The 19,045-nt window shown below is 36.5% G+C and overlaps 1 protein-coding gene across 1 annotated transcript in view; it reads left to right on the forward strand.

The window, feature by feature from the left end:
• LOC139738911 (uncharacterized) overlaps positions 1–19,045 on the forward strand; it is a 194,071-nt gene that overhangs the window by 23,549 nt on the left and 151,477 nt on the right. Inside the window, exons 2-3 of the mRNA XM_071649539.1 lie at positions 804–824; positions 6,964–6,993. Coding sequence (XP_071505640.1) covers positions 804–824; positions 6,964–6,993 — 51 coding nt within the window. The remainder of the gene's footprint in view (positions 1–803; positions 825–6,963; positions 6,994–19,045) is intronic.

Genomic DNA, 19,045 nt, shown 5'->3' on the forward strand with positions numbered 1-19,045 from the left:
CCATTTTATGATACCAAATTTTAGCATGATGTAAAAGAAGACCCGCTCTTTCAGAAAATATGAAAAAGTCAAGTTCGGCTAGGTTGACCCGTTTCACTTATTTTCAGTCCTCAGGCTAAATCAGTGTGTGCGACTTTATGTTCGTTTTGAGGTGCACGGTCACATTTTGTTGGAAATGAAATATATGAAATGAAATGAAATATTACTATTGAAATATGAGGACGTCTTCATGAGAAACTTGCAAATGATTACATATTTCAGAAAATCAATCATATTGCATCACCCATTAGATATTGATCATTGATAATTTAGTTGTTATTACTGTTATTACTGTAATTGATTACTGTGATTACTGTGCTTAGTTGTTATTTTTGCGTACAAATGTCTTCACAAATGAGGTCACAGACAATTTCTTGAGATGTTGATTTTTATGATTTGACACCAAGGCTATCGTAAATTTATGCAATAATGCCTGTCCATAAATCATCAGGTTTCGATATATTCGCATGTTGATAATTTCTCGGCCCAAAAGCAATTCGCTAAATTTGTGAAAAGTTAAACCCTTGCAAAAATAGCAGCTTTTTACAGTACTTAACTCCATTAATTGATTGAATATCACATGAATAATCTATAACCTCTGATAGTTACAAATATATATACACACAGTGAGTGAAAGGAACTACGGTAATGCAAACATTAATGGATTCTTGTTAAATGAATATTAATCAATTATGCCATACGCTGGGAGGTTCCAGTTGAAATTGCAGAACCTTAGGTGACTGGTATCGCACTATTTTCTGAAGAGTACAGCCCCAAAGAAAACAGTAACTATGCCAATCACTGAAGAATCCATAATTTCAACTAGTACCTCGAACAGAGTGCATGACATATATATTTGATTTATATTCTACAAGAGAAAAAAAAATCTAGATCTTGATAAAAATACAGCTACCGTACAATGCATGTACAATGTAAATAACAGTGCAAGTGCAGCCCAGGTGCCTGTGGCTGGTTTATTGCAATGTTGCATTGTGTGTGTGTGTGTGTGTGCGTGTGTGTGTAAAGAGATCAATAGCTAAATATCTCATTATTTTGAAAAATTATATTAAAATATTAGTAAAGTAAAAATTATTCATCATGCTGTATCTACTTTTTTTTCATGAGATGTTCTCGGCCAATCCTAGTTTGAGAATTTACAATGTAAGATATGATGTCAGCAAGGAGCAAGGTAAACTCAGGTATAGATATAATATCAATGCACTTTTACCAGGAGACCCAGGGAATGACTCAAGACATGTACATGGTATACTCACCACTTTGCTAAGCCAGGATTTGGTTCTCTTCAAAGGGCCAAACTCATTTGTTGTTGTTTTGCTTTTACCTTTATGTACATCTGATGGTTGACATCCATGTGGTTTAGGGAAACCCGAGCGCTCTAATTATAGAGTTGATGCACAATTTTTGGTGGCATTGACTGAGGCCGTGAAAATACTGCTCCCGCATTGAGTGTGAATGGGTGGGACTAAATAGAGTTGTTTGACCACAGAAAGAATTTGAGCATAATCTTCAGCAGGTGGACGTTCCACACTTTTCCTATGATTTTCCAGTGTAATGAGACTATCTTTTTCTTCTCAATCTCATTTAACTTCAGACCTTTCTGAAAGTTGATGTCAGCATGGATGGGAGTTTCCTTTTAACCCATTAGCAACTAAAATGCCTGAAATTGCTCATCTTAGAGACTCCCCCAAATGCCCCAGATTCCTGTGCATTTTTTAAAGAATAGTGTTAAGCTTAACCATTTTTTGTTTGTTTTCATGTAGAATATATGATTATGTAATTTGAAGGAGGTCAAAGGTCAACAAAGTATGTCAGAATTATTGTGACACACTATTCTCTTTGTTAAAGTCTTAATATGCTTTCATATAAACATAACTTTCTCTGTATAGTAGACAAAAATAAATGTGCAGTGAGCTATTTCACACCATTTAGAAAGTTGTCTAAATGAGATTAATATTGCTGTATCCTTCCAGGGACCCATAGGCCATTATGTACAGAATTTTCAGTTGCTAAAGGGTTAAATGTTATTTACCTAATAGAAAGAGAGAGAAAAGTGATCTGACATCATAGAGTATTGAAGTGATGATGTCACAGTCTGTAGTTTATATCTAGGTGGGCATATAGTTATAAACATTAGGGCCAGGTGAGGTTAATACGAACTAGTTACCATGGCGATGAATGGCTATGACATCACACTCTGGTACTCTATTTGATATCTGGCAATGATTTCATAATTGTTTATTTGTATAATTTTATCTTCAAAATCAACTCAAGATAAGATGTAGGAATTATGCTGAAAATGTTCAACAAAATGTATCTAGAGTGATAGTCATGATGTACTACAAAATACAATAGCATATTTCTGCCTGTCTTGTGTATCCTTATGTGTGTGTAGAAGAAACTGTAGGATATATACATGTTTTGGGCGAAGAATGAGTTGTTTATATTCAAAGTCATGTTGCTCCACCAAAAGTGATGTGTCATTCCATTAGAAGGCAAGACATTAGAGGCCTTCGTCTAGCTGTGCGATGCTGTTTTCATAGCCATTTGTCTCTTGTGTGAGTATGCCATGCCACCAGTTTGTGACTAACAGTCATATAACCACCAATGTGCCTTCCCATTTGGCAAAAAAAAAACTAAAATGTGGATAGTCTCTTGGGAATTTTTTGGCAGTAGCTATTACATACTCCTCCCTTTTGTACAAGTTCTTTGTTTTATTTTTTATATTTTTTGCAAACCTTGAAACAAGAGTTACCATGGTGATGGGATAAGGCACTCAGCACCCAGCTCATTTTACAAGTCTCTTTTGCACTCCTGAGTTACTGTACTTCAGGGCCCCATTTCATAAAAGATGTTAGGATGACAACGCTTGCTGGAATGACAACTTTCCACAGCAAACAGCCAATCAGGAAGCTGTATTCTTGTCGTTACCATGACAATAGTCATTCCAGCAAAGAGCTGTCATCAAATAAACTCTTTATGAAATGGGGCCCAGGTCTACTCAGTGAAGTCATCCTTTACCCCATTTATACTAGGCAACCAGTTCTGAATCCTCTTTGAGCAGCCTTTCAGCTCAGTATAAATCAACAGAATACCAAAAAAAAGAAAAAAAAAAGGAGATCCAATCCAATCAGGTTTTGAAATCACCTATAGGGGGTGTTTTCAGAGCCTTCTATATCAGACTCAGAAGTACCTCAGCTGCACGTAGTATATACTACAGGTTTCGAAAGACAGGTTATTTTGCTGACCTGGAAGTTAATCACTGAAGGTCATCACCAGCAAATGTAAACAAACTAGCCGTTGTGACTGGCTGCTGATGAACACTGCCAAACTTGCACACTTTCACGCTCATTCACATTTGGGGTTATGTATATTCAAAAGCCTGTGCCATTTATTATCTCTTTTTCAAAAGGGTTTTTGAAATGGTTCAAGGAGGCTCCAAATTTTGGCCACGATATAAATGGGGTAATATGAGAGTAAACTGAAGAGAATGCTATGTAACCTTGAAGGCAGTAACATTCATTTGACATTGACAATGACAAAATCACATGCCATGGATCTCATTAAAGTGCAAAAGTTCCAGCTAAAGATGATGACTCAAGTGGTTGGCAAGTTATTGGTATGAGATTTGAATATTAGGCACACTGTCGATTTTTTCTCTTCCATCAGATGGGAATTTGCCCTATTCGTTACAATAATGACAGTTATCATGATAAAAATGTTGCAACTGAAGAAGAGATGAGTGCAACTTTGACCGACAGCTTATGACAAGGAAAAATAAATGAAAACAAATGTTTACACCTATTTTTCCTTGTCATAAACTGGAACTGTTTTGGTCATCATCTCTATACTTTTTTGTTTCTGCTTTATAGAGGAAGAGGAAGTGGGGAATGAGATACATAAAACTTCTAATGTTTCAAGAGCATGGCTAGATGATTATTTCTTGTGAATCCTTTGGTCTGACAAATGGTTCTCTGTTTTTATGCAAACAGAAAGAAGTGAAGAGTATGACATAATGATGAGTAGAGTGAGAATCGGAAGTTTGCTTTGCTGTCCCAGGCGAATTTGGAAACTTTTCATTTCACTGAGTGATGCAGTCACATTTGTCATACAGCCAGATTTTCTTCCACTGCTTATACCTGGAGAATCAGAGCTTTTGTTCAGTCAGTTTAAAGGTGGTAGTCATGTATTTACAACTCTTTCCTACTTCCACAGAGAATTTCCTCAGGAGATAGGGTGACAAATGATATCAGAGGAGGATGTCTCAAGGCTTAGCTCAAGCCATTCTTGACTTTTACGGGAAGGAGAGAAGTTATCTTGCTATATTTTCTGCACCTCATCACCTCAACTGCGTGCCAAGAAAGTTGTGCCAACAGAGTGTGCAATGCCCCGCTGAGTTTACATACTCAGAAGATGATTAAGACTTATTGCAATTGTTTAACTTTTTATGTGCCACGTTCGCACGTCCGACTCAGTCGACGGCGTGCCAACTTCGCATATTCTGCTCAACAAGCAAAGCCGCCAAGACCGATCGATAAACCGCTAATTACTGCTAATCCTGCGGCACAATGAAAGCGTTTCTCGTGCTTTTGTTCCTCTCATATACGGCTTGCATTCTATGTGGTAGTCGGCTATCAAGCGATGTTCCCAACTAGATTTGCTCGTAAATTCTAAGTTTCTGTCACGGTTTTATGTGCAAAAGTCATGCCTTTACAGTAATGTAGCAACTGGTCATTCAAAAGAAAAATTGAAAATAGATTCATCATACAATTTATATCGAAACGAAGTTTGACATTCCACTTTAACTTTGCCTACTATTATGCCCATCTTAACAGAAATTTGTAGAAGTTATACAAATTGGAAAAACAGAATTCTTTCTCAAAGCATGACTACCTTCGTGCCTCAGAATAACGTGGCACACAGAGGGTTTCCACCATGGCACATAAAGAGTTAAGGGAGAATGTACCCTTTTCTCAAAAGTTTATTTGGATAAAGATTATTTTTGTGTATGTAAATGTGTCTTATCCAGCTTGTTTTTAACTATTAGACTTTGTGGTACCATAAGAATATGGAGATGACTGATGCATTTCCAAGATATATGCAGATAAGAGGGGCAGGAAGTATCTAAACATAGTTCTCTATTGGTAGAACATGATCTAAAATAATCTGACATTTAAACTACACAGTCAAGTGTGGAGCCATAGATATAATGGAAGATACCTTATGCTTACCAAATGTCCGAAATGTATGAGTAAGTTCCTGTTGAGAGAAGTGTGGAAAAAAAAAATCCTTAGAAATACATGGAAAAGTTGATGCTTCTGTCCTTTCTGTATCCCAGAATAAGTTAATATACTTAAATTCTGAATGATCTATTTGTTTTCCCAAAATCCCATGCAAATTTGTTATCATGACATTATTTTTTTCTTTAGAAAGGCATACTGTGGTTTTACCACCAAAACATAAGAAAGGTATCTCACCTAAACATACCATTTGTGTGCATCTAAAGGAAATCACTGTAAAATCAGTCACATTCATGGCATGAAACTTTTGAGAATTGGAGCTGACGGCCTTTTTAGCGGCATGAAACTTTTGCAAATTGCCCCCGACATTCAGTGCATTGTATAGACAAGATTACTTTCACATGCATTTTACCTTCTAGAATCTTGGCTCCTCATGAAATTTGTGAAACTTTCATGCACACAAAAGATTTCTGGTTTTACAGTATGTCTAGCTTCAGATGGGGCACATGCTGCCGTGGAATTTAATGCTAGCAAACTCATGCTAATCAAGCTTGCATTCCATAGTATAAATTTTCATCAGTCATAATTATAATATTCTAGTATTGTTTATGTGATAAGTGATGAGGCTCATGATGGTCCCTTTTATATACAGGTGTATTTCCCAAAAGATGGCTTTCTGTCACACCTCGGACACACGAGGGCAGCAAGCAACTAATGTGGACTGCACGATGGTTGGTCAATGACCACTAATTCTCTGTCCAAACATATCTTTGGGTTTTGTTTTGTTTTGTTTTGTTTTGTATTTCTTAACTGTTATCACAGAGCCAGTTAGTTCGCAGCCTCAGTGTATGTTTTGTTATCAGTAGTTCAAAGAAATTCATTTAGTATTTGCTCTTACAGTGCTGCGTCACATGAAGCCATATATAAAAAGTTGATATGTGTTTATGTTATATTTCATGTGTATGGTCTGTACCCAGAGTAATCTAAAAGACATGAATATGCTGAAAAGGAGAAAGTGGTTTGTTTTCAGAAACTTTCAATCAAAGTAGAGAAATTTTCAAGGCAGATTTCTTTAGCTGTTATTGATGTGTAATATTTTATCTGACATCAAGTTTATATGACAGAAAATATGAAGAGGCACCCAAATATATCATACCAACTGGCCCCATCACTCTCAAAATATCAAAAATAACAAGATATAATTTATTGCTAATTTAATTAAAAAAAAAAAAAAATTCAGTAACTAGTATATGTCACTACTCTTCCACATGGTGATGCTCATTCTGCTTTTGTTGTTGTTGAGGTTTACATTTGACAGCCACTCTTACAGGTTGATGTTATAGTGTGCTAATTTCCTCACCTTCCCTATATACTACCGTGCATCCTATGTTTTCTCTGCTATTTTCCCCTTTCTCTGTCCCTCTGCCTATGCCATACCCACCTGTATTGTGATGAGTAAGGCCATGTGGGATTTAAGCTCGACCCCCTAAAAACAACAACAACAATGAAAATTGAACAAGATAGACAACAAACAAAAATGATGGGATGGGGGGGGGGGGGGGGGAGGGAGTAAGGGGGTAAGGGGATTGGTAGGGAGGGGCTAGACGAGTACTCCTGATGACAATTTCACGCATCGTCAGTGAGTAAGCCAGACTGTGTAGATTAGAGACTTAACCCCCATTCGCCCGACCAGAGAGTTTATGTATACTGTATGGATAATATAGTATGGATATGCCGTGTGACATAGAAATATAAAACGGCGTATGTTTGTCATACAGACAATTACAGTGTATATGTACATGTATGCTATGACTGCTATGTCACAATAATATTGGCCCAAACGTGCAGAAGTTTGCACTGGCGTGTAGTGTGTGACGTCTACTTTACTCTTGTATTCACGTGTGCTGGCATGCACAGGGAGCTGTGTAGCATGTTCCATTGACAGTCATGGAGTTTACCGTACGGCCGCTGTATGAAATTTTATTTGAAGTTTGCCGTTGGTGGGGAGATCCATTTCAGTGTCTAAATGATCCATTACTCTATACGTGTAGGCGTGATACATGATGTGTTCAAGAAACCAGATAGAAATTTTTGTTGTCTGAAAGGAGACCATAACTTGGCCTTTCATCAGGTCCTGAGACATTCCAAGTTTGCACAGCTACAACTGCAAGCAGCAGTAGCACAATCTACTTGTCCTTCTTTTCATATTAAAGAATTTTCAATGAAGTGTCCAAGTTCATACTAGAGTATAACAGGCAGCATGAATAGGGAAGAAAAACTGTTGGCAAACCTCTTGAAGATACCGACAGCTAGGTCAGTGCAAACTGTAGTAGAATCAGCCCACAAACGAAAAACACATAAGAAGGAGTATTGTCACCATGTAAAATTACCATGAATCACATGTTGGTGCACACTACCATGATATGACTTAAAGTTCTTTTTATGACCATTTAAATGTCAGTGAATCATCTACTAGGGGCACCATGAAATAAAACAAAGTTATGTCACCATTAAACTTTTGATGAATTTTCAAATGACAATCAAGATAGGAAGACATTATTTATTTGACCCATTAAATATAAAGTGAGTCAGCTATTTTAACATCCTAAGGGAAAGTGCAAGTTGTGGCTCCAGTATCACTCCAGTGTTACTAAACATTATCAAGTATTGTGTCATTCAAGTTAATCTCTTAAGTTTTGTCTGTCTTTTTATTTTATTTTTTGCTTTTTGGGGGTTTGTGTTCCTATAATTTTTGAACGTCTCTTCCCAAATAGTTTGAAGTTTATTTCTTTGAATACCCAAGTGAAGATATTGATCCCCTGTATTCTAGTATTGCAAGAATTTGCATTGAACAGGATCTTGTAAAGAAAATATATTCTATTTGAGAAACTGTAATAGTAGTTACATTGTTTAAACCATGCCATGACCATTTCAAAACATGCATTCCTCTCAGTCTGCCGAGTGCCAAGCTTTGCTCACCAAAGAGAATAGTGTGGCTCTGCAGCTGCATTGCTTTTTCTTTCACTATCCACTTATTGCATCTTCCATTCTGTAATCTTCCCACAGGCCAGTTGCCTGCCTGCAGATGTCACAGGAAACTTTTTATCTGAGAAAACTCATGCTACTCTTCATTAAAGAGGAAATCCACCCTAAAATGAATAAACTTCAAAAGAAAAAACAAATAGGATAAGAAATAAGGAAGATGTGATATTTTGAAATTTCACATTTTTTCAGAAAACACTTCTTGACCAGTCATTATGAATATTCAAATGAGTAAGCTGATGATGATGTCATACTCTCACATTTTCTTATTCATTTCATATACAGAAATGACAAATTTCATATTTCAGCTATATATATATAAAATTTGCCTTAAAACCACCCAAAATACGACAGAACAAATGTTAACTCTCATATATCTTGTCTAAAAATTACAGTTTTTCCGAATTTCATATATAACATACATGAAAAATTATGAGGGCATGACATCATCAACTCACTCATTTGAATATTCATAAGAAGTGATCAAGAAATGTGAAATTTCAAGATGTCATATCTTCCTTATTTTTCATCCAATTTTTGTCATTTTTGTATCGTTCTGTGGGGAATATTCTTCTCTCTCTTTTGAAGTTCATTTATTTTTTTGGGTAGATTTCCTCTTTAAAACGTTTTTTTTTTTTCTTTTGTGTTGAAGTCAATGGAAAAGTCATACTAACTTTGGTTTGCAGAACTTTCTTACCAGAGTTTTTCTCCTGAAGGTAAAGAGTTTGATGCAACATGCCCCAGGTCATGTGTCTCACAGAAGGGAGTAAGTTCAAATTACATTTAAGCCCTTTTACTACACTTTATCATCTCTCACTTTCCCCAATGATCTTGAACACATCACACTACAATTTTCAAACTTTGATTAAGGCACCATTCAAAAACCACCAATAGTGCCCATCAGCCACATGTCAGTGAATGTGGGCATCGAAGCATAAGCTTATCGGTAATGATGGATTGCAGTCGAGATCCTTAGCCTGCATGTGTACCTTTTTTTAATATTTGCTGTACACAATTCATTACGGTGATCCACGAATACATCATCACCAGGCTTTCCACTCCATGGTATCAGCATACAACAGGGTCTTTGACATTAAATGACAAAATCTCCCTCAAGAATTACCTTATCATAATTCAGTAGAAACCACCCAATGAAATCCATTTTAACTATGGTGTTTGTTTTCAAACTAAAAAAAAAAATGTAAATAAAACCATGTTGTAATTTCATAATGGTGCTCATTCATGAGTGAAAATAGCCTTTAAACAGTAAGAAAATGTGGGTGCGGAGGATAGCGTGCAAGCGATTTAAATCACATCCTGTGGTTGCCATGGTAACAGGGATGCTGGAAGACACCTGCCTCCAATGATCATTCAGAGAATAATCAAGTAAGTCTGTCACAGAGTCTGAAGAGTGTTGTAATTTGTCTCTCTTGCAGCCTTATTTTTATTTTGGATTCTGATGTGTGAAAAATAAACAAGAAAAATACAGAAAACGGGGGCAAGGCCTCTTGCTGTAGTTTGCTTAACAAATTGATCTACAAGCTATAGGGCGACATGAAAGCAAATAAAATCCCTGTCATATAAAGAGGTAGTCTTTGCCATTTTTTTTGGAAGTTATGATGCTTTCAGTCACCATGGCAACAAGTTTATCACTCATAGCTTGTCAGCCATTGCTCAGCTGCTGCCAAGGAAATTGTAATTATTATATATGACCATTGTAAACTCTCTGATTGAAACGGGATCCACGCGTCTACCGGTATATGCTCAAATCCTTCGAAGTGTAATCTACAGTCACAATGATTCTGGTATTCCATTATACGTTAAAGATAATAAAAAGTTTTGGTACCTCAAAAGTGTCCTTGAATTTCCTTGTCTTAGTTTGTGTTTCAGGTTAAAGTACCTTTCATATAACTAACACTGTGAGACTTACTCGCCCCAAAGTGCTCTCATGTCTTAGTAATCATGCAATTAACTGCGATCAGCAGCCCCATACGCATAGCGACCGGCAGTCCCATACGCATAGCGTAATCGGGCTTCGCATTGTAGCATTCAGGATCATGACAGATTTAGTATCGCAGGGTAAATGTCAACTTAAAATCCCATAAATTCTTCAATTTCAATTTGAAGACTTACCAATTAAGTTGAAGTATTGAAAACAGGCTTCGGGCAACGTTTGGTTCTGCCTATAGTCCCTTTCTGTTCGAATTGACGACTGAATGTGACTCGGTCGACAGGACCTTAGGAGAGCTACATACAGTACACTGAATACTACAGCCAGTGCATGCGAACACATCACATGCACACAAATTTCAAATCCATGAACGGATAAGATGTTTGTGTGCGCATGCGCTGGCCATGGTATCCAGTGTATGTAGCTCTCCCAAGGTCCTCTCGACCGAGTCACATTCAGTCATCAATTCGAACAGAAAGAGACTATTGGCAGAACCAAATGTTGTTCGAAGCCTGTTTTCAATACTTCAACTTAATTGGTAAGTCTTCAAATCGAAGAAATTTTTGGATTTTAAGTTGACATTTACCCGCGATACTAATTCTGTCATGATCCTGAATGCTACAATGCGAAGCCCCATTACGCTATGCGTATGGGGCTGCTGGTTGCAGTTAGCTATGCGTACAATGGGCTGCACGCTGCTGGTCGCAGTCAGTGGTTTCGTACAATATTTATCGACGCTGTACAGCGTCGGCTCTGGTATGAAACCATTATTGCATGATTACTAAGACATGAGAGCACTTTGGGGCGAGTAATTCTCACAGACAACGTACTTTAACCTGAAACACAAACCAAGACAAGGAAATTCAGGGAAGCTTTTGAGGTACCAAAACTTTTTATTATCTTTAAGGCTAGGTCATTACTATAGACTTGAAAAAACATGGAACCTATTAATATTTGGCTCCCTTTTTTATCTTTTCACTAGGGATGGAGGGATGGAAAGTGATCTGGATTGTTCTTTGAATGTGATTTAAGAAAAATGTTTTAAAGTCATAGTACTCCATGGGAACCAGATTTTTTGTCTGACCTCGTTGTCGTCTTGTCTTTTCCCATTCTTGTATTTCCTTCTGAAGATGCTTGGTGGCTTATCAAAATTTAGCAAAAAAATCCCTTGAGATATGAGCACATTGTATAATGTTGCGAGAATTCTTTTCATGAATCTTTAATATGTTGTAGATTCATGCAAAGTGGTGTTTAGTTAAATTTCTTAATTTAGAATATTGGAATGCTTATAATATTAAGAAGAAAGAACATGAAAGAAATACATATGCTTTACTTAACTCTAGGTTCAGAAAGTGGCATCATGATAACTATTTACATGCCACATTTGCACACCCCACCTGATCAATGGCTTGCCATGTTCGCATATTTTGCTCAAACGCAACAATCCTACCCCACCCATTACTAAATAGGCCTACTACAGTACCATAAAAGCTTTACTTGAGATGAAATCCTAACTCATTCTGCTTGCATTGCCTGGAGATTAAATGGTGGTGTCCTCTATTCTATGGGGTTTCTGAGTAAATTCAAATTTTCTGTCATGATTGTCTCTGCAAAGTTCATGTCTCCCAGACCTGGAAACAATGTCGCTAATGGCCATTACAAGAAAAAAAAATGATCGTAGCTTTCTCACAAAATTTACATCACATCAAAGCTTGGAGTATTCTTGACAACTTTGCACTTTGTATATATGACATAAACGGCCATATAAAAAGTTAGATGGCTTTTAAAAACGGAATGTTTTCTAAAAACACTTGTAGGCCCTATCATGCTGTGATCTCAGAATAATGTGCCACACACGGGTTTATACCATGGAACACAAAGAGATAATCAACATGTGTGACAAAGCAGGCATGTGCATGCCATGTTGAGTGCTTAATTTTTTGTGTGCTTTTACAAAGGATATGCCACATTTGGTTGTTGTTGTTGTTGTCAAGTGAATCACACAGAATATTCATAAGACAATTGTGGGAAAGATAATCACTGACTATGTCACAGATTAGGTCATGCTGCATCTTCAGAGCATTCAGGCTGTACCAATGTAAATGTCACGTTGATTGTCATACCACTGCTTTGTGCACTGATGTCGATCTACTTGGGTAAAGTGAAATTAATTGCACTATGGGTGGTGGAGAAGGAAAGCACAAAAGGTCCCTGGGGTGAGTGACAAGTGATCAGTGACGTGTCCTGCTCGAAGAGATAAAAGAAAAATTGGGTTGAAGTGTATCAGCGGATGATCATTCCCGCATGATGCTGTGGTTTGAATACCAGGAGCCACTTGAGCGATGAATCACGGTTTGTTGTTAGGAGTTCGTCGCTGCTTGTGAAAGTCGGTGACGTAGCCTAACGACTGCTTGGTCTACACCTTTCTGGCACGGAGCCGTTAGCCAACCCCGTGGCACGACCCGACCCAAGGATGACAAATCAGAACCTGCCATCCGCTCAGGTTTTGCCCGCATGACGTACATTTCGGTCATAGGCGGTTCAATGTTAAAGCACATTTTCAGCAGCTCTGCTCTTTTGAAGGTGTATTGTGTGTGTATGTGCACGTGTAAAAATGCTGCACAACCAGCTGAGAGCCACAAGGCTGTTACATCATGTACAGACTGTACAGGTTTATAGAGACTAGAATGACCCTTTCTTCTCAAATGATATTGGTAACCAATTGTCGCAGTAGTGATCAATGATTTTGACTTAAGTGTTTTCACATATTTTGTGAATTCTCAGTTTGATTTGAATTGATTTGATACTCTCTTCAAGTTCAATAACAAGTAAATGATAAAGTGTAACTGTGTTTAAAATAATGTTTTAGAGAGTATATTCATAACACCGCCTTCAGTCCGAAGTGTATGGTATATCATGTATGAGTGGTATGAATAGTACCAAAGACTATAATCTGGTTATGCACAGCTTGTAATTGATGGTGGGCTCAGTAAACATGAGAAAAGAAATATTCCCACATGATATAATTATCAGAAGATATATCATACACAGATTTTTTAAAAAGGTGGGAAAATATTGCACAATAGATGATTTTCCTTTTGTATGTTTTGTGCAGATGTGTATGTTTGTATACTAGTGTGTTGACTCTTTTTTCCATGAGTTTATCTGCCTGTTCTACGTTTGTGTTTTCCACCAAATCTCATGGCTCAAATGTCTCCTTCATCTCTCACTTTGGTTCATAACAGAGGAGATGAAAACTGGCATTTTCTCTCGATATTGTGGGGTTTAAAGATACACTGTCATGTAGAATGAAATGTGCAAATAAATGATACCAGTCATTCAGTTAAACTATGAATGATTTGTGGTTAGGAATCTCATAAAGAGAAATGTAAAACAGACCAGGAGTTGTGTGTACAATAAATCTGAAAATGAATCATTGAAGTCACTAAGTTAACTTGACCTTTCTAACAATTGAAAAGTAACCAGCAGTACCAACTTTCATGTTGAAAAATAAATTGATGGAAACATCAACAAGTTCTGTCACAGTATGTACTAGATCTTGATTTGAAAAGTGACTATGCTCTTTAAAACTGTTAGGAAAATGCTAGGAAGTGAGATATATGGATCCTGTCAATAATTAGGAAAGGAGCGGTGTTATGAGATATCTATCTCAGTCACGTTTTTTAACCACTCGATACAAGTTTGCTCCTTCGATGCTCCCTTTTGATTTTTAATCTGATGTGCATCATGCACTGTGCAGATTTTCCACGAACTATTAATATGTCCATGTTTGGGTGACTTAGTGTGGGATGTAATTAAAGCAGCGATTTTAGGGGGACAAGGTACGAACAAGTTTCATACATGGCAGACGTCCAGCCCGTGAAGGCTAAGGGAATATCGTATGGAGGGGATGCGGGGAGCAGCAATTGTTGTCAAGAGATGAAACCTTGCAGTTTGCTGTTGTCTGTGCCAAACATTATGGGCCAGCCAACAAGAGATTGCTCCTATGGCAAAGTAATAGCATGAGATTTAAAGGGGAATTCAAGCTCAGTTAAAAGTAATGTGAAGAGAAAGAGTGAAATTTCATATACACACTGCAGTGAAAATTTGATCAGAACTGGATAAAGATTAGGGAAGTTATGACAGTGTGAAGTTTCACTAGTTTTTGCAAAAAGTTCTGGAATAGTTGATATGTATAAGTCAGCTGATGATGTCCTCACCTCACAATTTTCCATTGCTCGTGAACAAAAAGAAAATGATGAAAATTTAGTTTTTCTGCAGTGAAATTGCAGAATAAAATATAGTATTTTAGGCACTACAAAAAAAAATGTAAAAATTGGAACAAATTTTAACAGTGGAAAAGTATAAAGTTAACACACACAAACAATTGCACAACAGGCATTACAGATTACTGTAATAAATGTCAAATATGAACACATCGTCTAGTTTATGGTTGTGAAAGTGGTAATTTAGAGCAGGAAGATAATCAGAAAAGATGTGGCCATATTAACGTTCCAGAAAGGAGAGAAAAGAGAGACCCAACTTTAAAGAGAAACAAACAAAAACTAAATAGGTTTTTCATTCCATCAATATGAAAATTAGTTTTGATGTCTGTATGTTAGAACATCGCACTTTTGAATCCAATACTGTTATGTAAGATTTAATGTGATGTGGTTTAGTTTGCAAGGTAAGACAGGTGAAGGGATTATTTGAAAATGATGCCCACCCTTGTCGATGTCAGCATGAAAAAGAGGGTTAGTGCACGCTTCATAACCATAACTCCAATATTTCCACCTGTCCATTATTCACAGCATGCTTTAATGAGTTAATCTGTGTGGGGAGACCTATGTTAGTGTTTTCTTCAAACATCACATTTACAGAGATTATGATATTTACCGGTATGTGTTTTTCCTTTTGGTCCCAGAAAGGTAATATTTCCATTAAAACACCCCACTATCAATCTGAATTGAGCCAACTGGTTTCTTGTGCTCAATATGTTCACTATTTATTACCATTTCCAAAAACCTTTAAATTGGTCTGGAGTTACATATTTGTTACGTGTCGCTACGTTTTCCTGTTTAGAGTCAGAGACATTAAAGTCAAGAAAATGAAAATTATAGGGATTCAGCTGACAATGTATGGTATTTGATTAAAATATGGAAACTGGCTACCTCACTCCGTAACTGACAGTTACCATTCAAAGCCCACGAAGGGTCAATAAACCATTGTAGGTTTGCACACTTTTTACGCATTCAAGTGATGATCTTTGAATTGTGTGGATGTGTACTAGAGTCACATGAACTGTAGCATGAATGGATGAATGCCCTTTTGGCTCTCACACAATCATCATTGAATCATCTGGATTAAGGGTCTTAAAACCCTGTGGTTATCCTGCCACATTGCATCTGTCCATTAAAGGTTACGAGAAAGGTTGTTGCTGGTCACAAAGTTTCAAATATTAAAATGCTTTTCATCACTGATGAAAATGAACTATTTTATACTGCCACTGTTGCATATTCATGATTGCAATATACTGTAAAACGAGGGATTTTCGTGTGCATTTTAATTTCGCGAAATTAAAATGCACGCGAAAGTTTTTGTCTACACTACATGCATTGAACACCAGTGGCAATTCGCGAAAATTTCATGCCACGAAAAAGGCTGTCGGCTCCAATTCGCGAAAATTTCATGCCGCGAACATATCATGTTTTACAGTATTCATGTCAGTGTTTGGAATCAACAACATATGTTGACTTATTCAGAGGTATCAATCTCATAATCATGCAAAATTTAGAATGTAATTGTAAAGATAGCAGATAGATTTGAGTGTCTTGTCTAGTTAAATCCATTCAAAAAGATGAAATGAGGCTATGTCCTGACCATACAAAAGATCAACAGGAAATGTATTTCTAAACAGTACTAACTTAACCAGCATCTTGATAACAGCCTTGATAACTGAATTGAGTGTAAATGTAATGTAGCATAGCTAACTTCTTGTCTTTTTTTTGGAACAGTTTTGCCCCTATTAACCAGTTTTGAGTGACTATATGTAAGTGTGTGTTTACATATTTCTATAGCTCCTAAAATTTATTTCATTTTAGAGTTCCAAAACTGTCTGGTTATTCTCATTATCTGTGGTCAAAACTGATGTATATTACATTGATCACAGTATTCCAAATCTGGGTAGAGGCAAATTATAAGGTTTAGTCTTGAAATATTATAATGGTCCTTCATATTATTTGTTATTTCAAGAATTACACAAAAGGATAAGATGGAAGAGAATAATTTGCTTCAGATGACAAAAGAAATCTATGACTTTCTCTATAGGTTTTTAAAATCTAAACGCACACTTATTATGTCGAGTTTGTACTTCTGGTTTATAGTTTTGTTGTTGTTGTTTTGATATAAGATCATGCAAGGGCAAATAATTCATGCTAAGTGGGAAAACAAACAAAAGAACAACAATAAAAAGGACTGCTTAAACTTCACAGGAGGTTATCTTGGGGAACAATTTCATATCATTCCTCATCTTGCCTTTTGGCTGCTCCACTTGAAGCTGAGAGAGACTAGGATGTATCCCCCTTTTTTTCTTTTAGAAGAAAGGATAATTTAATATGAGATGATATTTTGGTCTCAGGATATTCACATAAATTCTTGGGATGCGAGAAAACTTGATGGAAGTGGCTTTGACCTTTAAAGAGGAGCTGTATTTGGCGACCTGACGTCAGCGCATCATGCTCATAGTTTATCCCAGACATAAAAGTCACAAGCACTCATTTCATTGAAATGAGAAGAAATTAATGTTGCTGCCAAGGCTGGCCTGACTTTTGCTGTAAATTAAAAGTTGAGTGTATACAGCCTCATAAAGCTTTACGAAGTAAATGCTTGACTTTCAAATCGTTTACTGTTTCCTATTACAATGTAGAAATACCTGGATTTGCTTCTGGTGCTTTCATTGTATCAATTCTGTGTCATTGATTAGATTTGACTATCTGCAGTTCCATAAACAAGCAAGGATTTAAGTTCAATTCAATTCAGGTCAATTTATTTTCATATTTTTTCCGCAGAACATACAAGAAAATTACAAATGATCTTAAGTATCAACATTGGTCGATTGCAAGATAAAAATTGGAGGTAATTATCAAATTGAAAGCATGTATACATAGTATACAATGTAGTTTCAAATCAAACGTGTTGCATTACCTCTGTTATGAGAAACTAAGATTGAAGGGTCTACTAAAAAGCTGGGCTTGTGTGCTGTTGACAACTCAAGTTTAATGGTCTTTGTTATGAAACACACTTTGTTAAAAGATCTTATGTTTAAGGTTATCATAATGTAGAAAGTGTGGCATTATGCTAGCAGAAATTATTGATGGTAGAGCTATTTGATTGTTTGTACAAGAGGATGAGTGACATCACAAACTACACAGGCAAATATTCCTGATATTTTTGTCTTTTGATGTATAGTGGTATATAGTCTTGGTAAGAGATGCCGCAGTATGAGTCGTGATGTCAAATATGATAATCCCAAAATGCACCACTCTTTTATCATTGCAGGGTACTGTCTTCACCCTAGCTCGATTGACCGGGGTAAGTGTTGGATGTTCAATGTGCCCAGCTTACATCACTGTTTTCATTAGTCAATCGCTTATGTGTGTGTCGTGTTCGTAACGTGGTCAGCGCACCCATCTGAGTTGGTCCAGCAAACATCATTCCAATGTCAGTATCATATGATGGTTGCACTGGCATCAGCATGAACATCAACAATGAAAAAAATGTCATTTTCAGCCTTTGTTCATTTCATGATATCATATTTATATCTTTACATTATGGGATCATACCATATTCACTATCTTATCATCAGTCTTGTGCAGTTTTATATCTTCTTCCACCATTCATCAGACATTTCAGTAAATGTAAGTGACAAAGTCAATCCAAACACATGGTTTTTGCTCATTCTTCACCATTTTTTTTCATCATGAGAGCATTTGAATGAAAGGTTTTCGTGAAGCTTATGGAATAATTCTAACTTTCATTTTTCATTCTTGAAGGCTGGAGAAGGAATGTAATTCATTTTCGTTTAACCCATTAGTCACTGAAATGCCCGAAACTGCCCATCCATTTCATTTTTTGGTTTTATAGTTTTATGCTTTACTCCTTTTTGTTTTCATATGGAATATATAATTATGTAATTTGAAAGAGGCCAAAGGTCAACAGAAGAATGTCAGAATGACTTTTGTGACATATCATTGTCTTGGTAAAGTCTTAATAGGCTTTCAAATAAACATAACTTATAGTAGACAAAAATAAACATGCATTGAGCTGTTTCATATCATTTAGAAAGCTGTTGGAATGAGATTAATATTGCTGTACCTTTCAGGGAACCACAGGCCATTATGTACAGAATTTTCAGTTGCTAGAGAGTTAAGAGGAAATTGTACTCTGTCTGCTTTTGTGAGGTTACCAGCAATTATGTGTCTTCACTTTCTGTTAGTAAAGGGTGATCAGTTTTGAAATATTTCATTTCTTCTTATTTTTGAAAAAAAAAATCTTATATGAGTTGCTTTTTTTTCTTCAAATCAAATAGGCAATTATGTGCTTGTTACATGTCCATTGTGTGCAAAAAAAAAAATGAAGGCAACAAATATTTTGTGATACAGTTTTTGTGTGTCTCATGTCCAGCTTTGTCTGCAAGTTCTGATGTACTGTATGCTTGTCTGTCCGGAAGGATCTCTGTTCATTGTTTTGTGAACAC

This window comes from Diadema antillarum, unplaced genomic scaffold (genome assembly GCF_040938485.1).
Source record: "Diadema antillarum isolate AM-2024a unplaced genomic scaffold, OU_Dant_1.0 seq00000773_RagTag, whole genome shotgun sequence".
Lineage (NCBI taxonomy): Eukaryota > Metazoa > Echinodermata > Echinoidea > Diadematoida > Diadematidae > Diadema > Diadema antillarum.